This window comes from Eschrichtius robustus, chromosome 9, assembly GCF_028021215.1.
Source record: "Eschrichtius robustus isolate mEscRob2 chromosome 9, mEscRob2.pri, whole genome shotgun sequence".
NCBI lineage: Eukaryota > Metazoa > Chordata > Mammalia > Artiodactyla > Eschrichtiidae > Eschrichtius > Eschrichtius robustus.
In genome coordinates, this window is record NC_090832.1 from 20,833,615 (window position 1) to 20,858,344 (window position 24,730).

General features: G+C 34.1%; 1 protein-coding gene across 5 annotated transcripts in view; it reads right to left on the bottom strand.

Annotated features, from left to right (window-relative positions):
• Positions 1–24,730, bottom strand: part of UTRN (utrophin) — a 505,750-nt gene that overhangs the window by 284,430 nt on the left and 196,590 nt on the right. For all 5 annotated transcript variants that reach the window (XM_068550755.1, XM_068550756.1, XM_068550752.1 and 2 more), the window contains 8 exons: positions 23,107–23,277; positions 18,330–18,509; positions 15,987–16,115; positions 13,617–13,787; positions 11,149–11,310; positions 10,575–10,712; positions 4,549–4,737; positions 3,499–3,671 (listed from right to left, as the gene is read on the bottom strand). In XM_068550755.1, coding sequence (XP_068406856.1) covers positions 3,499–3,671; positions 4,549–4,737; positions 10,575–10,712; positions 11,149–11,310; positions 13,617–13,787; positions 15,987–16,115; positions 18,330–18,509; positions 23,107–23,277 — 1,313 coding nt within the window. The remainder of the gene's footprint in view (positions 1–3,498; positions 3,672–4,548; positions 4,738–10,574; positions 10,713–11,148; positions 11,311–13,616; positions 13,788–15,986; positions 16,116–18,329; positions 18,510–23,106; positions 23,278–24,730) is intronic.

Here is a 24,730-nt window from a genome sequence, read left to right on the forward strand (position 1 = left end):
AAAAGAATTTTTAAAAAAGAGTTGGTGTATAGAACCACCAAACTGGAGCCTTAAAACAAAATATGTATCAAAATAAAATTCAGATGGTTTAGTTTTTACATGTAAATTTTAAAACAAGCAAAATTGTTTTAAATATATATAAATATTTAATTACTCTCACAATGAAAAGGTAATTTATATGCATATAAACAAAATGAAATTACAAAGGAAACGACATAACATATAATTATAGAAAACTGAAATTTCTATATGTCAAAAAACACCATTAACAAAGATAAAGGGTACATGGAAAGCTGTGAGTAATTAAGGAATGAACAAAAAATATGAATGGCTAATATTCTTAATATAGAAAAAAGCTTTTGCAAATTAAGAAGTAAATAATAATACTATGATAGAAAAATAAGCACAAAACATGACCTACCCATTAACAGAAGAAATAACACTGGTGCCAATAAACATATGTAAAAATATTGAAATTTTGCTGATAATCAAAGAAATGAAAATCATATTGAGATGCAATCCATCACTATACAATTGGCAAAGGTCTAAAAAAAAAATCTGTCAATGTTAACAAGGGTTCAGTAAGAAGGACACTTTCACATATGCTGTTGGCAGAGGTATAACGACCAATACTGTGATGCAATCTAGAGCCTTAAAATGTTATTATTTTTTAACAAATTAGCCTTCATCTAATAATCAAGTCTAATTAAAGTCAGAAGTATGCATAAAGCTGTATGTAAGAGGATATTCTCTAAAAGTACAGAGAAGTTTTTAAAAATCCATACAAAGAAATACACCAAAAGATTATTAAAAGTTACCTTTCCAAGGATTGTATAATCACATGAAATACGTAAGCTAAAACAAAAAAAGAAGATGAAGAGCACCATGCCTATTTTTGTGCGTATGTCTCTAAGGTTTTCCGGTATATTTTTCTGTGTTAACGTTACTCTTACACTGTAATTTATATTGAGCTATTTCACATCATATTTGACTTTCCATACATACACAGCTACCATCAAAAGTCTTACCAATTTTTGTTTCTACCTGTTAATAGGCCTGGTCAAAAAGTAGAAAGAAGGAGGCTCAAAAACATTCTATTAAACAGAAGGTTATTTTTTTAAAAAAGGCTTTGGGGTTATATATGGATTCCAATTATCTGTAGCTGTCTCTGCTCTTCACTCACATTAATCATCAAGTGTGTGGAGAAATTGAACATTACTGAAAATCCTTTTCAAGATTTTTAAAGAAAATGGACACTATTCAGATACTAAAAATTAAAGGTGCTTCCTTTTCTCCATTGTATATGCTTGCTTTCTTTGGCGTAGATTAATTGTATGTGCGTGGGTTTATTTCTGGGCTCTCTATTCCATACCATTGATCTAAATGTCTTTTTCTGCCAGTACCATACTGTAATGATCACTATAGCTTTGTAATATAGTTTGAAGTCAGAGACCATGATACCTCCAGCTTTGTTCTTCTTTCACAAGACTGCTTTGGCTATTCGGGGTCTTTTGTGGTTCCATACAAATATTAGCATTCTGTGTTCTAGTTCTGTGAAAAATACCATGGGTGTTTTGACAGGGATTGCACCGAATCTGTAGATTGCTATGGGTAGTAAGGACATTTAACAATACTAATTCTTCCAATCCATGAACACAGTATACCTTTCCATTTATTTGTGTTGCCTTCACTTTCTTTTATCAATGTCATATAGTTTCCAGAGTACAGGTCTTTCACCTCCTTGGTTAAATTTATTCTTAGGTATTTCATTCTTTTAGATGCAAAAGGATTGCAAATGGGATTTTTTTCTTAAAGTTCTCTTTCTGATAGTTTGTTATTAGTGTATAGAAATGCAACTGATTTCTGTACATTAATTTTGTATACTGCAACTTTATTAAATTCATTTATTAGTTCTAGTAGTTGTTGGTGGAGTCTTTAGAATTCTCTATATATAGTATCAATCTCTTCAATAAGCAGTGTTGTGGAAACTGGACAGGTACATGTAAAAAAATGAAGCTAGACCATTTTCTCACACCATATATGAAAGTAAACTCAAAATAGATTAAAGACTTAAGTGTAAGACCTGAAGCCATAAAACTCCTAGAAGAAAATACAAGCAGTATGCTTTTTGACATAGGTCTTAGCAATATTTGGGGGGATATATCTCCTCAGGCAAGGGCAACAAAAGCAAAAATATACAAATGGGACTACATCAAACTAAAAAGCTTTTGCACAGCAAAGGAAACCATCAATAAAATAAAAAGGCAACCTACCAAATGGGAGGAGATACTTGCAAACAATATGTCTGACAAGGGGTTAATATAAAAAATATATAAAGAACTCACATAACTCAATATCAAAAACTCAAATAATCCAATTGAAAAATGGGCAGAGGACCTGAAAAGACATTTCTCCAAAGAACATATACGAAAGGCCAATGGGTACATGAAAAGATGCTCAACATCACTAGTCATTAGGGAAATGCAAATTAAAACCACAATGAAACATTACCTCGTACCTGTTACAATGACCATCATCAAAAAGACAAGAGATAACAAGTGCTGGTGTGGATGTGGAGAAAAGGGAACGCTTGTACACTGTTGGGGGGAATGTAAATTGGTATTACCACCATGGAAAACAGTATAAAAGATACTCAAAAAATTAAAAATATAACTACCCTCTGATCCAGCAATTCCGCCTCTGGGAATAGATCCAAAGGAAACAAAAACACTAACTTGAAAAGATATCTGCACCCTCATTTTCATAGCAGCTTTATTTACAATAGCCAAGATATGGAAGCAACTTAAATGTCCATCAACACATGAATGGATAAAGAAGATATATATAAGAATATTACTCAGGCATAAAAAGAATGAAACCTTGCCATTTGCAACAGCATGGATAGACCAAGACGGTATATGCTAAGTGAAATAGGTCAGACAGAGAAAGACAAATACTGTATGTTTTCACTTACATGCAAAGCCTAAAAAACAAAAGAAACAAATATAACAAAACAGAAAAATACTCACAGATACAGAGAACAAACTAGTGATTGCCAGAGGGGAGGCGGTAGGGGGAATGGGTGACATATGTGAAGAAGGATTAAGGGGTACAAACTACTAGTATAAAATAAATATGTCACAGAGTTGTAATGTACAGCACAGGGAATATAGTCAATAATATTGTAATAACTTCATATGGTGCATAAAATGTAAAAATATTGAATCACTATGCTGTTCACCTGAAACTAATATAATATTGTAAGTCAACTATACTTCAATAAAAACAAATAAATAAAAGTGCTTCCTTAATTATTAAAATATTATATATTACGTTGCAAATGATCATGTATATGTGAGCTGATTCTTCTTTAAGGAACTACATCACAATTTATTAAACAGGGCCTATTACAAGGATTTGAAACATATCCTCACTAATCTTAATGTACATATGAACTTATAGACCTTTTTAAAAAATTAAATATTAATTTAAACATACCCTTTACGATCATTGTACATTCTATTAATTCTGTCCCATTTTGCATTCAACTGAGTAAGTGTGTCCCGGATCTGAATGGCTTCAGGTCCAGAAGCTTCGAGGATAACATCTGGTTGTTTTTCATGAATGATTGCAATCTGCTCTCCGAGTTTGTCCAGTTGGTCTTTGATGGTCTATGAATATATTGTCATATGTTAACAAAATTCAGCAAGGAGATAAAAGAATGGAATCACAGGAGGCCAAAAATTTATATTGAATAAGTTACTTAAAAATAATGAGACATCATAATCGTTGCTTATCAAAACTGGAAACTTTAAAAAAAAAATAATACCCTGTATTGGCCAAAGCATGAGGAATGTTACATAATATCCTAATGGTGGGAAAAAAATCCTCACAGATGTCCAAAGTGGCATTTGTACAGGACATATAAAAAGCTTCAATAACATTCTGTAAAGGTACTGAAGTGTTTGAAGCTAGAAATTATTTATATTTTCAAATACCTAATAATACTAATTTAAATGACAGAAATGAGCTATCAAACCTATCAACTCTATCAGCAATTTTATTGTGACTTGATACATAAATGCAATCAAATTATATGAAAGAGTCTTGATATTAGTTTTGTGAATTAACTGAAAACTTTCAGATCCCTAGTTAACTTACAATCAACATGTCATTCCATACCCAACCACTAGCCAATCTTAAATCGTTATAGGTGGCAAGACAAATGTCAACATTTTACATCAAATGACAATCAAGTCTACGAGAAAGGAATATAGTATGTGCATGTGTTTGATTTTAAAAAGTCTCTGATGTTGCAAAGCATTAATAACTGTGCATGCTTAAAAATCCATACCTACTTTTAATAAATTAAAAATTTTGACAGTATTTCATTGGTGGATATAGGAAAAGTTTATTTTTCATACATATTATTAATTCCTTGGCACAAATGTAAAAGGTTATGGATAATCTAAGCAGGCACAATGACAAATTCCTTGCTTTATTTCTACATCAACTGCAGCTATTCAAATGCAGTGTCCGGATATTTACCTTCAGAGAATCTTCCTGAAAAGAGAAGTCTTCATAGACAACAGAGCTTAATTCTGGAGTATTAAGTGATAATTCAACATCATCCATGGAAAGTAAAACTTTGTTAATTTCAACCAGATAATCTGTGGGGAGAGGTGGTGAGCTAATTCCAGAAGCAAGCTGACCTGTTCTCTGTTGAATAGGGATTGCCTGTAAAGACATGAATAATAATAACACACATCTTTTAAATTATTCCCACAATGAATAGTAGCAGATTGAAAACACAAAAAACAAACAAAGAAAAAAGCACTATTTTGTGGAGCAATTCAATACCATGAGCAAAAATTTAAAAATTTGTTTTAATTTTTTAAAATTTGCCCTGCACTGCTATAGAAACCATTAACAATCTCTATTTTAATTTTCATCTGTAGCCTGTTGTTAAAAGGCTTAAATAAGGTGTTAATGCTTGAAAGGTTTTCTTTAAGACTTAAGCCACCTAAACTCATTTAGCAAACAGGAAAACATAAGGACTCCTTTCCTAAGTTACTGAAGAAATGGGAATATGCTGCAAATCATAAAATTCTGTATGAAGTAAAAATTTTAATACCATTATTATTTCACCTTTTTAAAAAAATCCTCACAATTAGATTAAACACTTCTGGGCCTCACTGGTGAAAAAGTAAATAAGTGAAACATGTATTTGTAACGTAACATAACAAATACAGTAGGGGGTTTAATTAAAATAATATCCAGGCAATTCAGTATATAATCTTTTTTTTTTAATTTTATTTATTTTTATTTATTTATGGCTGTGTTGGGTCTTCGTTTCTGTGCGAGGGCTTTCTCTAGTTGCAGCAAGCGGGGGCCACTCTTCATCGCGGTGCGCGGGCCTCTCACTATTGTGGCCTCTCTTGTTGCGGAGCACAGGCTCCAGACGCGCAGGCTGACTAATTGCGGCTCACGGGCCCAGTTGCTCCGCGGCATGTGGGATCCTCCCAGACCAGGGCACGAACCCGTGTCCCCTGCATTGGCAGTCAGATTCTCAACCACTGCGCCACCAGGGAAGCCCTCAGTATATAATCTTAACCTTTGAGAACAATATTACAAAACATGAATATCCTACATAAGATGATAGATTCTACCATGCTAAATTCAGGCAGATTCTAAACTGAGTGAATAACTTATTTACCCTAGCATAGTATTTCCTGTATCCTCTAATCAGAGCTTTCTAAACAATAAAGTGCTCTCTGGGATGGGCCACTCGTCCCTGGGTTCACGTCCTTTACGCCTTGATGGCTACCATTTAATAATTGCTGCCTACTGCTTGCAAATGGCCAAAGTACATCCACTCATGAATTAAGTGGATTTCCTTGACACTTTCACCATATTCCTATATTGAACTTCTGAAAAATGATATTCCTCTGTAAACTCAGATGACAGTGAAAATGATCGTAAGTACATGTTCACTGAGTCAGTGATTCTGAAAATGGTTACAATTCCTAAAAGAAACCAATACCCAAGATTAACAACACTGAGTGAATAATATGTTGTTGAATCTCGAGGTCTGCATTTCTTTGTCTCCTAGAATTTGATAAACTATGACTTTCATCAAATGATGGGAAGTCCTGGATAGCCAGGTGAGAAGCAAGCCTATTGATTTCCTGACTTTATCCACCGGCTTGTTTATACTTGACACTAATAATAATTTTATTATCCTAATGCCACACATTCAAATTTTAGTCAGAAAACATTTCTAGGTATTTAACTATACATCTAAGAAGGCAAACTATATGCTATATTTTAAGCAAATATAAAAGAATGCTGAAATAAATAATGTGTTCACCCAGGAACCAGTTTTAATAAAAAGATATGAAGTATTTCTTAATAAAAAAATGTTTTTTAATTTTTTCAGATTTTAATTTTAAATAGCCCAATTTTTTGGCAGATCACAAAGGGAAGCTCAATTGTTCCTCTTCTTAACTTTAAGGAAAAAGAAAAGGACACAAAGAAAGTATTTACAGGTTGAGAATTCATGTCAAAGGAGTAAAAAAACTGGGACCTGTTCTCCTACTTGGCTCTCTCATCTATCAACCAGGGTCTTGCTCAGACAGCCTCTGTTTTTCCAAGACCAAAAAGGACTCTAGGCCTCCAGCTGTTTGATATGTGCTTGTAGGACATTCAACTTTAGAGTACTTTCCTCATTAGTATCACTAAACATCATACACCAGGTTTTTTTTTTTTTAATCTGCTCTGCCTGCTTACTGGTGAGAGTCACTTCTATACCATAACAACCACTACAAGGCCAGGAATTTTGTGCTGCTTCTTCAGTTACACAACAGAGTGTCATTCTGCAAGGTCACATGTATCTGACTCTTTAGGGTGAACTGGGGAGGTCAGTAGGTATTGTAAATATAAAGTCCCAATGGTTTTTTAAAAAAAATCACGTTCATTAATACTGTATTTTTCTATTAATAATATACACATAATCTAGGCTTCCTGAGCCTCCATACTCTTGCTGAAGCAGCAAGTCCATTCAAGATTCAAATATGTGCTTTCTATATTCCCAAAATAGATTTTATCCCAAGACAGTGATCAATCAAAATGCCCTAGGAGGAAAAAAAAAAAAAATGTCCTCAAGATCTGACCCAGACTTTACTTCTGGATAATTTTAGTTTTAAAGAATTCAGCTAGGACACAAAGATACAGATATACTACAAGGTAGCATTAAATGTTACATGATGCACCTCATGTCATACAGCAACCTAAATTCCAGATAGATTAAAAAATTGATTTTAAATGACACTTTACAAAAATGTTCTAAGTTTTGTTTTTATCAGACCATAGGGAAAACTTGGAACAAAACTGAGTTGAACATCGCCAGCTCTCTGGAGGATGAGGACTTTTTAAGAAAATCACAAAGGAAAAACCTAGCCATGTGTGGCTAAACAAAAATTTTAAATGGTTGTATATTAAAGGTAAAATAATTAGAAGATAAAAATCAATAAGATGATACTTTTCATAGAAAATATGACAAGAGGTTAACATCTTTATTTATGAAGAGCTTGTGCATATTTTAAAATAGTAATACCCTAGTAAACAAATGAGAAAGGGTCATTCAATATATATTTCAAATAAGAAAATGAGTCTTTTTTTTAGTTTAAATAAATTCATAACTCTTAAAAAGCCACCTATATCACTTTGTAGCAGAAACCATGTAAAAGGCAGTCAATGAAAAGGAAAATGATATGCATGAGCCCCTCTGTACCCTCAGGGGAGGCTCTGGAGGTATTTGACCTTAGGAACTATTTACATCAGCGGTCCACAACCTTTTTGGCACCAGGGACCAGTTTCGTGGAAGACAAGTTTTCCACTGAGTCGGGGGTGGGGCGGGGATGGTTCAGGGGGTAATGCGAGCGATGGGGAGTGATGGGGGGCGGCAGATGAAGCTTCGCTCACTCGCTCGCCGCTCACCTCCTGCTGTGCGGCCCGGTTCCTAACAGGCCAAGGACCACTACAGGTCTGCAGCCTGGAGGTTGGGGACCCCTGATTTACATGATAAATATGGGACTGAAGAGAAGGAGGCACTGAGGACGGATGTGATTTTGACTGAAACAAATTTAATGTCCCTGCCCTAACATAAACTAGGGACTTTGATTATGATGTGTCAACGTAGGCTCATCGGTTGTAACAAATACATCTCTCTGCTGCAGGACATTGATATCATGGAGGAGGCTATGTGTGTATTGGGGGTGAGGGGACAAGGGGTATGTGGGAACTCTTTGCTGTGAACCTAAAGCTGCTCTAAAAAATAAAGTCTGTTTTTAAAGAACAAAACCAATAACAAACAAGAAATTTCATGTCCCTTCTCAATAGTCTTTGGTTACCCACTGCCTGTCACCACCTTCCATTTTCTCTCTCTTCACCAATCTCCACCATTTCTCCTCTCTTACTCCTTTTCTCATTTCCAACCTGAATTCATAAGGAGGTTAATCCAAGGTTAACTGAGGGAGGGGCCTGTGAAAGAATTTTTTCAGCTAAAAACCTTCTCATGCTTTTTGTCAGTGCACACACCATCCAATCCTTCCTATGCCCTTCCCCATCTCCTCCCGTCCATATAAATTTTCTCAAATCATTCAACAGGGATAAAATATTGCTCACAGCATGCAGTAGCTCACTGCTCACCTAAAAGAGAAGAAAAGAAAAGAAAGGAAAGGAAAAGGAAGGGAAGGGAAGGGAAGGGAAGGGAGGGGAGGGGAAGGGAGGGAAGGAGTTCTGTAAACTGGTGGTCCTCAATGCTGACTGCACATTAGAATCTTCTACAGAGTTTTTTTTTTCAAGCGCCCACACCTAGGCACAACCTGAGAGATTTTGATTTAACTGGTTTGAGGCTCGCTTTCTTTTTAAGCTCTTCAAGGGATTCTAATGTTCACAGTTAAAAAACAGTTTTAAAAACTACAGATTTGAAGAAGTATATGTGTTAACGAAATAAGGACAAAAAAATTTTTAATGTTTTAAAATAATTTTAATTACAATAACTAATGCTAGTGAAACCCAAATGAAACAAGCCTATAATAGTATATGTTAGTACTTTTGAAAAACAAATTTATTTATGTATTAAAAGTCTAAAAATTATTTCTATTGTGGACCATTAATGATTTCTGATTTGGGACCCAAAGATGAAGAAGTTCCAGAGAAGAAAGATACTTTTAAAAGTAACAATTAAACAAAGAACTGTAATATAATCTGAAAGATGTTAGAAATAAAAATGGAACCGAGTCTTAAAAGACAACACATTTTTCAGGTAAAATAAGAAGATAAAACCCACACCAGGGAATAACAATGAAATTAGCAAGATTCCAGAGGTGCTAAGGCACCAGTATGTTGGCATAAGGTAGAGAAAACCAGTATAGCTATACTGCATGGTGAATGACAGTGAATCAAAGAGGTAGCCAGAGGTCAAACCGAAGCCTCTACATACCATTATTGTGACAAACCTTGCGCTTAAAGCTTTTTCTGCATTTTGCAATCTTTTCCTGAACAGGTTCTTAGGGAAAGGAATCATAAGATCAGCCATGACTTTTGGGGGAATAATGCTGAGAAAAACACAGAAGATGGGCCGGAGTTAAGAAAAACTGGACTTAAAAACCAACTTGGGGAATAACTAACGGGTGAAAATCATAAGAGTCTGATTTATGGAAAGGTTAGTAGACTGAGGAAGTTAAGTTACTCTCCCAGGGTCATATACAAGTAACTGGTAGAGCCGTATCTAACTTCAGGTTCAGACCTGTATCTACTTCAGTCGGACCTAATGGTTCTAATCCTTCCTCAATGTGGTGTGAGGAACAGGAAATGACTGATAAGATTGTGAAGTTTCTACCTTGAGAACTGGGTAGTTTTTATAAGTAATAACTAAGATAGGGAATAAAGCAGGAAACAGGTTGGAGGAGGGGAGAGAGGGCTAGTTCAGCTTGGGACCTGTTACAAGGCTGCAGTACAAACAGATAGAGACAGCCAACAGGCACCAAGCCGAGAAACCTGAATCTTCTAGTAGATTCCAACATCATCAACTAAAACTGGTTCTAGAAGGATTACTTAAGTACAGACCTCTGGGAAACACCAGCACATTTACAGTGCAGCTGCAAAGATGGCTATTGAAAAGGGAGCTGGTGGTGAATCTTTTCCTAGAATATAAATCATATTTTATCAATTTCACAAATTTAGTTATTTGTAAACTAGAAATTTTTTTTAATGTGGTCAAGACCTCCACACATAAAATACAGAACTGAAGGAGAAAGTCACTCCCCAAAGGTTTAAAACATTATCAGAACTCCAAAAGAGATGTCCAATAATAAGGTTTTATGTTTCTATTTTCTGTGAGTCTCGCCTCATCCAAAAATATAAACATATCTAGCAATACACACGAGAAAGGAGGAGATACCATTCCAACTGGTTTGTTTTCAGATGTCATTGAATGCAACATCACACTTCTCAATGGCAAGAGCTGAAAAAGTTATTTAGGTGGAACAGAGACTCTCCCATGACAATACCTTAGTTTTGTTGTATCTTGTGTGCAAAAGTAGTAACTGCAAACGGATCTTTTCTTTTTTATTATCCTCCATAGGTTGATGTAACATTTGTTCTCCTCTTTGTAGAACTTCCTCAATCTGGGCTCTCTCCTCATCCATCTGAATGTTTAAAAGATAAAAATTACTCAAAATAAAAATGCACAGGGTCACTTACTATCAGTTCCCAAGCAGGAGAACTAACCTACAAAGTATAGTATAAGTCAACATATGTTTATCTGAATGATATACAACAAAAGTTTATGTTTTTCTTAAAATATTTCATATATGAAGTTAAAATAACTCATAAAGAATGCTAGTTTAGCAGAAGTTAAATAGCACTAAGATAACACTACCTTTATAGTCAGAAAGTATGTCTATTTTTTAAGCATTATGTAAATCACGTGACAAACCTTACATTGACACTCACCAGAAAGTCACATTTAAATCTGTTCTATCATGTTTGGCAGATATTTGGTAAACATCATTAATGTAAAAATATAATTAACAGAGAAGAAAAGTGAGAACACCACGGTTTTGAAAATCTGCTTGAGCCAACCTTTTCATCTTCATCACTGGATTCCAAGCGCTTTTCTGTAACTTGTAACATATTTTCTATATCATTTTCTAATTTTTCCAAGTCAGAGAAAGGCACACCAGCTTCAAATGCTTCAGTGGTGACCAGATATTGGTATGATAATGGTTCCTGGCCAATCAGCAACTGTAGAAGGAAAAACGTTCTTTGAAAAGATATTCTTGTTTGTAGATTTTTGCTGGAGAGGGTGTGGAGAAGAGGGAACCCTCTTGCACTGTTGGTGGGAATGTAAATTGATACAGCCACTGTGGAGAACAGTATGGAGGTTCCTTAAAAAACTACAAATAGAACTACCATATGACCCAGCAATCCCACTACTGGGCATATACCTGGAGAAAACCATAATTCAAAAAGACACATGCACCCCAATGTTCATTGCAGCACTGTTTACAATAGCCAGGACATGGAAGCAACCTAAGTGTCCATCAACAGATGAATGGATAAAGAAGATGTGGCACATATATACAATGGAATATTACTCAGCCATAAAAAGAAACGAAATTGAGTTATTTGTATTGAGGTGGATGGACCTAGAGTCTGTCATACAGAGTGAAGTAAGTCAGAAAGAGAAAAACAAATACCGTATGCTAACACATATATATGGAATCCAAAAACAAAAAAAATGGTTCTGAAGAACCTAGGGGCAGGACAGGAATAAAGATGCAGATGTAGAGAATGGACTTGAGGACACGGGGAAGGGGAAGGGTAAGCTGGGACGATGTGAGAGAGTGGCATGGACATATATACACTACCAAATGTAAAACAGATAGCTAGTGGGAAGCAGCCACATAGCACAGGGAGATCAGCTCGGTGCTCTGTGACCACCTAGGGGGTGGGATAGGGAGGGTGGGAGGGAGGTGCAAGAGGGAGGTGACATGGGGATGTATGTATATGTATAGCTGATTCACTTTGTTATAAAGCAGCAACTAACACACCATTGTAAAGCAATGATACTCTAATAAAAATGTTAAAAAAAAAAAGAAAAGAAAAGATATTCTTAACTTGACCTTTCACCATTTAATCAGTGTCAAGAAAGAACTCGCATTTATTTGAATTGACTTTAATTTCATTCATTCCCACAGCAATAATTTTACCAACTTGGGCTTCTCTGATTACCCATGTTCTCCGAACTCCAGCCAGGGATGTGAACGGGTGTGCAAGTGACTGTGGCTGCCTGGAGTGGGAGGAGGGTTCTGGGACCACAGGTGAGCACAGCAGGAAACAGTGCCATGATCCAGAAGCCATTCCTGCCATGGCCACAGAGAGGAAGAAAGGCCACTACCTAGTAGAGGGACATCCCAAAGAATGCCCTCCCAGTTAACTTTCCCCAGTACAACGCCCTTTGGATTTTGATACCGAAACTTCGAAAAAGTACATGTTTCTCAATGCAGTATTTTCAGACAGTATCTATATAGAAAGCCTTTACATCAATATTTATGTGCCTAAAATCAATGTAACAAATTTAATAAAACTAAATGCAGGAAAATAACATGCAGTGTTGGCTGAGCGTGGGGAAGCTAGCAATCTCACACTCTGGTTATGAACGTATAAATTGGCACAAACTTGCTGTAGGAATCTTTGGAAAAATCTATTTAACAGCATTTATAGGTACAACTTTCACAACAATATCAAGGAATTCTAAGAAGTGATCCTAAGGGCATACTAAGAAATGAACAAAAAGACATGCATAAAAGAATTTTAACAATACAGTATTTATAAAAGTGGAAAATTGACTTAGAATATTTAACAGATCATTTAATTGAATAGCTGTTAAAAACCTTGTCAGAGGAGACTATATAAAACAATATAAAATATTTGATATTTTAATATCACATACACATAAGAGTGTATATGTATGTCAAAACGTTAACAGAAATTATTTATGGAGACAACAATAATTTTCTTTGTACGTTCTCTCACTCCATCTCCTATGTCTCCTGCATTACTCTTTTACATATGTAGGAAAAATCTCCCATAGATCTATTGAAAAGAATAAGTGAGCTTAGGTCAGAAGGTAAGGAAGTAGGGTCAAGGCTAAGGAAGACAAAAGTTAAAGCAAGATTTCTGTTGTTTTCTTTAAGTTGCAAATAATCTAAGTATATCCACAGGCTATGAAAGATTGTTTGGCCTATTATATCAAGTATTTCAAAACAAAGCAAAGTTAGAAAATATTTACTTCCTGCAAAAAAGATGATCCTTTCTCTCATAATTTCAATACTTTGAAACCTTTTCTCTAATGGGTTATTTTCTTTAATACTAATTTCTTATATTCTCTCCTTCATATGCATAATCAAAATAAATAAGAACAAATGCTCCAAAGTGATAAAATCATTTTAATTAAAAAATTCTTGATATATATACCATATAATTATCTATCACATAGCTACATATCTATAAGAAAAACAGTTTTATAAAAAAACATAATTGCTTACTTTGGCACTTTTGATGTGTTGAGAAACCTTTTCAAAGTTTCTGTTCAATTCAGCTAATTTTGGTTCTACAAGCTCCTTGCTTGAGCCTCCACGTGCATTCATCAAAACAACAGCTTGATCACGGACATTTTCTACTTGGAGATTAGCATCATCCAGCTCAGAGAGTAAACGCTAATTGTAAGTAAAACAAAATTATCACATGGGAAAGATCAAAACCAAACATGGGTGTAATGCTAACTCGGATGTAAAGGTAGTTTAAATAAATGTCTGAGATTCCTAGTAAGAGATTTCAGCACCATCAATTTGAATAAGAGCTGTTCATACATACGACTCATGCATGTTACATGGGAAGCATTTTCGATCACTACCAGATTGGATAAAACTTTATTTTATGATTGAATAGTCTATAAGATTTATTGTGTCATTTCTTCAACCATTTTATTCTAAGAATTGCTAAGCTTCTTGAGGCTGAATAAAGGAATAAGTGGCAAGGAGTAGACTGTGACTTCTTTTCCCCCTAGAAATACTATTTACCACCATCCCCCTTCCCTTGGTGAAGGTGAACTGATTTGGAAATTGGTTGAATATTATCATTTAGTTTTTAACTAAAATATGCAACAACATTATGCAGTTTCCTCAAGCTAATTTCACAGTTGTCATTAAATTCATTCTCAGGGCTAAGAAAGGAACCTGCCTCAATTTCTACTTCATTGGTAAGTTTTTGAAGAGTGTTGGAATTCTCTCAAGAGTATGGCTGTAAGTAGATTTTGAATGAAGTCTTAAAAATAAGCTAGCTAATCTGTATGCATCTATAAATTCTGCAGATGTTTTCCCGGTGATTTACGAGAATGAATGATCCAGCAATGCACCCAATCAGCTAATACATGGAGCTTAACCCACTGTTCTGAAGAATTTGTGCTTACTTGTTATGGTGGCTGAGAGAAAATAAGTAGTTTGAGGAACTGTTTTTAAATCAGTGTATATAGATAGAAACAGGAGAACATCAGCTTAACTATGGAATTTTTAGAATGTGTTCTCTCACATCTAAATCTGATTGTAATAATAAAAAAAAAAAACAGCCGTTGCTTGTCTCAATTTTTGCTAGTTGTATAGTGATTCTTGAAATTCTCTTTAAGAAAAATCAAGTGGAAAGAAATAAACACTTTGTAAATAAGGCTTGGCTTTCATGAAAAATTGTTTAAAGGTTATGTTAAAAGGATTTAATAAGTTCACTAAAAGTGTAATCGTGGAAATGTGGAAAATGTGGTGAGTAAAGGAAACTACCTCATTCTTCGAAGGTTTTATAGAAGCACAATTAAACACTCTAAAATGGCTTTGTTATGAATGAACCATCTGCTGTGAAAGAACTCTATTTGTAACGTCTAAAGGACCTGGAATAATTGTATTTTGCTGGCAACAGACACATGGCTTTATTGTTTGCAGGTTCCTCATAAAATCTTTAATTATGCACTGTTTCTGTCATCAATAAACAACGTAAAGGGAAAAAAATACTCATTCAAGGATGTCTGCAAAATGTTGAGAAAGTACATTTGTCACCTAGAATTCAATTGTTCATCCATGCCTGACATGACAAAGGGTTCAAAGGAAGGACTCCTGGGGCCTGAGTGGTAAAAAGAAAAAGATTCCCAAAGAGAATTCTTAAAAGCTGCTTTTGACCTTCAACCTTGAAACTAAATGTAGAAACACAGGAATGAATAAGGGGTACCCTGGGCACTTTCTGAGACTCTGGAGCCCCCGAGACAACAATTTCTTCTTTGCTTAACACCACTGAGTAAGGGTATCAAAAGGCTGAGCAAAGTGAAGAGAGAAGTCTGCCAGACTTTGTGCTTCTGAAAAAGTATACTATCTTTTTCATACAGCTGATTCCTCTGCAAAGCTGGGTCAGGGGGCAATATGCAGCAAGAAATGAAAGCCAAATACTCATTGTGAAGTCAGTTTTACTTTGACTTTCTATACTGCCACCAAATTTTGCAAGTCATTAAAAAAATAACTAAGAATGACCTTTTGCCGTGAACTAATGACCCAGCATTCAACTACCTTGTATGACAAAATGGAGACTTTTTTTTTTATAGCTTATTAAATTACAATGGAAAAATTTTATTAACAATCACATAATGTGGTATTTTTAGATGGTAATTCTTACAAGAAAGGAACGGAACAAAAAATAAGCTAAGACAAAATACAAAGAACAAACAAAAAAAGACTCAGTTTGTCCCACCAACATAAAAGCTAATGAATCTACTGCATGGGAAGCATGTGTGCACAAGTAACTTGCAGTACTCCTCGAGAGAAAGAGAACAGCAAAACCTTCCATTCCCAGAAGCGTTACTGATCCTCTACATTCGCTACCTTCACAATTTCTTCCCGTTTACTCGCTGGCTTTTTTTCTATCTCATCCAATAGCGCTTCAGCTTGATAAAGCCAGGTGCTTATGTGAGCAACATTTCCATCAAATATTTCCAACTGGTTTTGGTGGTTCTAGAAAGGAATTAATAAAATCATATGAAATATTTAAGACAATAATCTTAATCTTAAAGACAATAATCTTAAAGACATTTAAAAGACCTTCAAAATGCTAACTGTGTGCTGAATTTCAAGAAGAATTTCCACCTTCCTACAAAGCTCTTCCCCAGTGGATAAATCTCATTCCTAAACATGCACACTGTGACTGAGCAAGCTTTAATTTTAATTTAGATCTCAATACAATGAAAAGTTGAAGAAGAATAAAAGGTGAAAGTTTCTTTTTTAATTTCATTTTGTTTTAATCCCTATCCCTCATTCTTATATTACAAATAATCTCATTGGCCCCTCCTTGATCATATTTGTTAAAAAACTCTTTTAAGGAAGTAATAATATTAAAAAATGATTCAAATATTGCTTGCTCAATGGACTGTAAGTACTTAGAGGCAGGGCCCGTGTCGTTTCACCTCAGTACCGACAGCGCTTAACATTACACCTGGAACAGATCTCAGTGAAACTTCCTGAAGCAAGGTATAACATGTGATTGAGAGATATACATCTGAAAACAGTTTAAGTCCGTTAAAACTACGCAAAACTGCTGAGGCTAAGGCAAGAATTCAGAACTTGATGAAAAAGAGTGGGGGAGCCTTATGATGAAACCAAAAACTTTTAGGAACTATATTTTATAGGATGAAGGAAACTAGAAGAAACTTCGAAGAAAAGTGTTTAAAAACAAGGAAACAAATTATTAATCTGTAATATGGAAAAATCATTGAAAAAATAAAATGAGAACCAATAAATCATATGAGCAAAGTTTTGACAGTGGTCTGGATTCTAAGTAAGAAGAATTTATAAACACCAGACTTATTTACCTTGATAAAGCAGATAAATCAAATGTTCTAATAGGAGTAGAAAGATATTATTTGAAAGGAGAAATTAGAAGGTACGGACTGCAGAAGACAGAAGTAAGGGCCATGAGCATGTGGAATAAAACTAGTTACAATAAAAATGAATATATAAAATATTTAATGAACATATTTTATGAGCCAAGAATTTCACATTTGTTATTCAACATTTAACAACTCTGTTAGATATGTTCTTTTAATCCCATTTTATATATAGGGAAATTAAAGCTTAGTGACATTAAGTAATTTACCCAAGGTTATGAAGATAGTAAGTCGCGGATGAACTCTGGATATGAATCTGACAGATCAAGACGTAAACCCACCAAGTTCAATGCCCTACGCGTTCTGGTTGATTTCAAGAAATATCCAAACACACAATAATTTATTTTTCTCTGTTTATATCCATTACCCAGTAATTCTATGAATTTGGAAAAAGTCCTATCTCAGATATACCAGAACAAATAATAATTTATAGATGAGAACTTTTTTTTAAGGGAAGAGAAGGTACGGTTGCCATATATTCATTGTTATTGTAAGAGGGACAGAAAAACACTATGAAATTAAATGGTCACTATTTCCATGAAATACTGGTTAACAGCGTAGTAGTATTGTTATAACCAAAGACTAAAAACATATAGCATTTAACAATTACCATAATCATCATAACAATATCTAAAATTGGTTATTTTAAATATAGTTTTATAAGAGCCCTACATGTTTTACATCATAATCTCAAAAACTGTATGAGGCAGAAATTATAATAATGTCCATTTTACAAATGAGAAAACTGAGACTTAGAGAGCATTTAAGTATTGGGTTGGCCAAAAAAGGTTGTTTGGGTTTTTCCGTAAGATGTTACGGAAAAACCCAAACTAACTTTTTGGCCAACCCATAACTTGACCAATGTCAATCAGTTTGTAGTCAAAACTTTAACTTAGGCCATCAGATGCTAGAACTGGTGCCCTTAACTAGTACACCAATATTAGAACATTACAAATATTATATATATAGTTTATAATAGTATGAAAATCAAATACAATATTAAGTCATTAAAATGTAGCAAATAAGGTGTATTTACTAAGATATTAAGGTACACATTTCTATGTATATCACAAATGGTTTATTACTTAATAGAGACATTTGAACTCTTTCTAGTTATTATCTTTTCAAAGGAAAAGATAAAATGTAGTCTAATGAAATTAATTCACAAGCAAAACATTATTGTGACAAACAGAAAATAGGATTTGGAATCCTAATCAAAACAGTATTCGTTTATACATAATTAAAGGAGAGAAGATTTCACCATGAAATTCTTCCTGAAACATACCATCAAGGTGTTGCACCAATCCTCGGTCCAGGTGCGAACCCGGCTCCACCCGGCATTAAGGACACAGAGCTTCTCTTCTAAAACAGGCTCACTGCCCTCGATCAAGTTCTGCAGGGCAGCACTACTCTCTGTGATGGTATTTAAATCAGCTTTTCTCTTTTCCAGATCTTTCAGAATATTCTAGAAAATAAAAGTTCCCAGACCTACTTGATCTTTCAAAACATTATAAAAGTTTATACAACCTTCATTTTTAAAAAACTTTTCTTCCATGTATACATGACTCCCTAGATAACTTACACATGTCAAAGGTTCACAAGATTCCACAACTTACTAACATGATGAGAGTTTTTAAGTTTCAAATAAAAATTAAATATTTAATTATGCAAACACCAAAGAATGTAACAAATTTAGATGTGGAAAGGTAATTATTTCATTTATTTTAAGTATAAATTCCATTCATTACACACCAACACCAATTATCTTCATCAAAACTCTAGAAATAATGAATCAGTTCCATTTTCAGTAACTACAAGTGGGCAAAGCAGGACTATCCCAGAACTCAAAATTCTAAGATGACTTAACATATTGTCTGTTTATAAGCATTACAAAAAACATTTCATCTTGTACTATACATCATAGGAGAACTAGCACGTCTAAGCTTTGGTTTTACACTTGTCTTAATATGTAAAGCTAATACTCTAGATGGTATTATGATTTATTTGATTTTCACATTCATAAGTTTGACCAGGCAAGGTGTGCAGTCAGAGAATTATAAAGAGAATGTCGTGTTCCAAAATTAAAACTACAAAATTCTTTCAATCAAAAAGTAACATGTGGGCTTCCCTGGTGGCGCAGTGGTTGAGAATCTGCCTGCCAATGCAGGGGACACAGGTTCAAGCCCTGGTCTGGGAAGATCCCACATGCCGCGGAGCAACTAGGCCCGTGAGTCACAATTACTGAGCCTGCGCGTCTGGAGCCTGTGCTCCGCAACAAGAGAGGCCGCGATAGTGAGAGGCCCGCGCACCGCGATGAAGAGTGGCCCCCGCTTGCCACAACTAGAGAAAGCCCTCGCACAGAAACGAAGACCCAACACAGCCAAAAATAAATAAATAAATAAATAAATTTTTAAAATAATAATAATAATCTGTAAAAAAAAAAAAAAGTAACATGCATATATCTACCCTACTGCTGTTGTACCTTTTTAGAAAAATATTTAAACAAATAATTTCAAGAAGTTCAAATCTACATTTAATCTCACATCATTAAGTCACATTTTGAAAGGCATAAAAACTACAAATTCACAAGTGAGTCAAAGTATAAGGACTCATTTGGCCACATCAATTACTAGTATTTTTATAAAGACACTGAAATATTTCTCTCAAGTGTTCTCCAGCAGGGAGGGGAAAAAACAAAAACAAAACAGAATACCCACAGCCATGCCCTCTGCAGTTAATAACTTTCTGCATTCCTTCAGTGGCTATGGACTGATTGACTACAGTAGTCTTTTAAAACTATAAGAAATAATTAACTACAAGCAATTAAATATAAACAGTACACACACTATGTTAATAGATTTTATTGTAAAGAAAATGGCTACGTTGAAAATAATGATTTTTAAGCTATGGAATAAAAACACTAAGTTCCAGAATGCAGATGCTATTTAAATTTTTCATTGAAAATAATTTTATATACTATTATAGTGGAAATACATTAAAATGTTTTGAAATATGCATGTTTCTTAAATCTGACAACACAACATTGAAAAACTGGGTGATTATGTTACATACTGATGTTTCATTTGGTTTACTCTAGTGAAGAGAATGTGTTATGAATTCATGATTTGTATATACCATCTTCATTATTTCAAATCTGAAATAAGATTAAATGGGAATTTAAGAGTGAATAGTTCCAGAAGAAACAAACTTATCATATTTACTGTCTTTACCTTAAAAATGACGAGAATCAACTGAAAAACTAATTGAATTTATGTGAGTGCACAAAGATTGATGATTAAAAATTAAATATGCAAAACTTGGTATCACTTATGTACCAGCCATAAGAAATTAGTAAAAACAAAAAGAAAAAAAAAGAAAAGCATACTTCATACATACCAATAAAATAAAATAAATATGTATGTATAAACTTTTTTGCATACATGATAAAGTTTACAAAGAAAAAAACCAAGGCATTATGTAGGGATGTAAGGGAATTTGGGGGGGAAATGAGACATTCCATGTTACTAAAAAGACAAATATAACAAAGATGTCAATTCCCCTCAAAACAAATTTATAAATTCAAGGCAATTCAAATCGAAATTTCTAACAATTTTTCTAAGAATTTAAGAGTGATAATTCTAAAATTCATATGAGTATATACAAAAGAAGAAGCATAAAGTCAGGAAATCCTGTCTTTAACTACATGTTAAAACATATCATAAAGCCACATAGTTAAACAGTTGAAGAACATTTCAGAGGGTCAGATCAGTGAAGCAGAAAACAAAGCAAAGTAACAGGTAAAAAGAATATATGAATTGAGCATGTCACATCAGTGGGGAAAGGATAATTACACAATAAACAGTGCTGAGATAACTGGTAAACTATTTGGAATAAAAGGTTAGAGCCTTACCTCATTATATACACCAAACTAAATTCCAGAAGGATTAAAGCATTAAAGGTAAAAAGATGAAACTATAAAAGAGCTAGAAGAAAATATAAGTAAATAATTACATAACTTTCGAGTAGAGTTGGCCTTTCTAAGCACTAAAGGCAGAAATAGTTAAGAAAAAAAGCATTTTATTCTTTAAAAAATATATAATAAGTTTTAAAAAAACATACAAAACAGAAAGGAAACTACAGTGGCAAAAAACAAAACAAAATAATTTTGTACCAATACACAACACCCTAAGCATTAAGAACTGTAACAGGTGAAGAGCTCTAAATTAAAAGACCAAACTGTGATAGAAGCTATAAAAAAAAAAAAAAACCTTGCACCAATACACAACACACTAAGCATTAAGAATTGTAACAGGTAAAGAGCTCTAAATTAAAAGACCAAGCTGTGATAGAAGCTACAAATGGCCTATAAACTAATGGAAAATGTTCTAATTAAATAACCAAAACATGTTATTTGCCTACTGCTGTCAAAAGTGTAGTTAAAACAAGCAAGTAGGAATTCTCACTCATAGCTGCTGGGTACATTTCTGAAGGACAATTTCATAACAGGTATAAGATGTTAAAATGGATATATCCCTTGACCCACTATTTTTAGAGCTAAGAATTTATCCTCAGGAAATAATTACGAATGCATGCTATGATTCAGCCACAAGTATTTTTATTCATCACAGCACTTCTTACAATAGCGAAAATTGGTAATAATTTAAATGGACATGAATGGAGGAATGGGACAATAAAAAATAAAGTATACAATGAAATACTATTCCTATCTCCAATGTGTGACACAAAAACACTTGTAAGTAAAGGAAAATGTTAAAGATATAAGGCTTTTCGAGAAGGTCATGAAACACTAGATACGATACAATTCTGTTTTAAGTATATGCTTGTGCCTGCATGTCTATATGTGTCTATAAAAAACTGAAATGATAACAGGGTATCTTTGATTAGAGATGATTTTTGCTCCTGTCTTTTTTTTGTACTACACTATGCAAATGTTACTCAATTTGCTTATGTGACTTATGGTGCTATAAGAAAATAATGGCTTTCAAAGTGTATTGTAGAAAGAAGATAATATTTCCTTGAAAAACTTAAATTTAACAAAAATAAAGTTTGGTGCCTTTGGTTGACATTCATCCACCATAACTCATGAATTCCAGTGTTTTTCACTTCCTTTATATATTTCTTTTCACTTCACACAGCCCATGGCAATTACACTTTTCATGAGCTATTTTCTAAACTGAGAACATTCTTCCTAGTGATTAATATCTTGACTTTCTTACAACAATTATCTCCAAAGAAGCATTCAAATTAAGGAGCTGTATTATCCCACGACCTCATAGCACCTCCTCTTCACTCCCCATCAACTGACATCTGTAGAGAATGTTAAAACTGATACCTGCAGCTTTATATAAACTTCTGTCACAGGATTAATCATTTATTTTCAGCACTTATCTCTAGTATACGTGCTTCTTTCTTAGAAAATAAATTCAGGAAAAGAATGCTTCAGTTAAAAAAAAAAAAAAGAAAGAAAAACTATCAATACTTTGTGTTTCATTCAAGTCTTTTTCCACGTCAAAAGACAGAACTAGCAAATCAACTCTCTGATCTCTGTGACTTCTAAGTAACTATAGGGCTAGAGAAAACTCTTGGATCTTTTATTGATTTTTTTGAAAATTCTGTTCCTATGCTCTTTACACCGGTTAGTTTGCAATAGAAAGATTAGTTACTGGTACAAAAGTTACTATAGAAGAATTAATAAATAAATTCAGCACAATACTTTGTGAAGAATGAATACTCAAAAAATGTCACTGCTTTTGAAGGTGATAATTATAATACTTTCAAGTACCACCTAAGCATAATGACTACAAAGCCCTCGTTGATGAGCCATGTGAGTTTAACTCTTTTCAGAATCAAGATAAAAATATCTTCTGAAGATAGTTGTTTTTAAAATATTCTTATTCATTCTTAGGACAGAGACATGGAAAAAAGATAAGACTACATTTTATATGAAATGGAGAGAAATTACATCTACCCAGATTTCCCTGATCAAAATGCCACCAATTACATTGGCATAATATTGGTGGTTCACCTGAACTACAACTTACTTTAGCCCAGGAAATTTCTGTATCCAAGTCACCAAGCAAACTTTCTGAAGTGGATTTCTGTACCAATTCAGTTTCAGTAACAGAAAGCCATTCAGAGAGAGAAGCAGCCTCTTTCTTCATTTTCCGAGCCAACTGTGATGCTCTTTCTAGATCCTGTTTTCCCTCTGTCACCTTAGAAAAAAAAAAAAGAGAGCACAAGAGAGATCAACATAGTGGGAATGAATCAGAGCATTAACTAAAGACCCAAACAGATTCATACTGAACCCCCAAGACAGACCTAACCTTCATCTCTGGCACCTAGAATCACACCATTCTTACTTTTCTGCAGGGGGACAATATACTGTAGTAGTTACATGTCAGGCAACCCTGAGTTTTCACCTTAGCTCTCCACTTACTTCCTAAGAGACCTTGGTGGAGGTTCAGCCCTCAAAAGGTTGCTATGAGTTTTCAGTGAAAAAAAATACATACACAAAGGGCTTGACCCAGTCCCTGCAGCGAAGTTAAGAAATCAATGAATAGTTCCTTTTATTATTTTGAACAGAAGATGCCTTAAAATCCTCTCAATGAGGGATTCTGTTTAAAAAACACACTTAAAAACACACAGATATTCTAGCAATGTGAGGGGGAAATAGCAAGATTTTTTACAATCATATGTTTTACAATTAACCACTTAACGTAAAATACAGTAAATGGCTATGCAACATAAAATTTTATTATTATTTTGCTCTTACTGCTGTTGACGGAAAGCAAAATGAACTGAACTGACATTTACCAGGCTCTAGAGACAGCTCTCCTATTGTGCTAACAAATCTACACATGTTATACAATAAAACCCTGTGAAAGGCACTATGTTTTCCATTTAACAGAACAGGGCAGTGAAGCTTAAAAAGGTTAAGGCCATAACCAGGGCGGCATGACCATCAGATTGAGGCTGGTCTGACCCTTTGCATTACATGATGGTACTCTCAAACTAAAGTCATTCACAACCTAACACTGAGTTGACACTTCAAAGGATGTCACAACACAATACATACACAAAAACATGTTCTTCCTTTCATGTGCACAGATGTATAGATGATAAAATTACCTAAGTAGTACAGTGATAAGTCATGTATGGGAAGAAATTTTTTTAGATGATACAAAATTTCTTAGATATAAAAACCAAATTTTCTTAATAAGTAAAATGGGATTACATTTCTTTTTCACTGGTCCCATAGGTTCAGTTTTACTCTTTCATGTCTCAAGGATTGATTATTATTAAATTCCTTCTTAAAAGTGAAATTTTTTTCTATGGAGTTTAATTAAAATTCATGACTCTAAATTAATAGTACTTCAATGCAGACTTTAGGAGACAAATACTTGAATTCTTTTAAAAGATATTATGATACTTATCTGACTTTGACATGCCCAGGCAGCTACACAATTATCATAAAACTTAATGCTACCAAAGATTTCTGTAAACCAGGAAGAAGATAATTTAAGTTTCAACTTATAACAATTTACACTCTTCTCAGCCTAATCAATACATTTCAAGATGTACTGCATATTGAATTAGGCCATATCAAGTTGTAAATCTTTTTTTTTTTTTCTGGCCACGGGGCATGTGGGATCCTAGCTCCCTGAC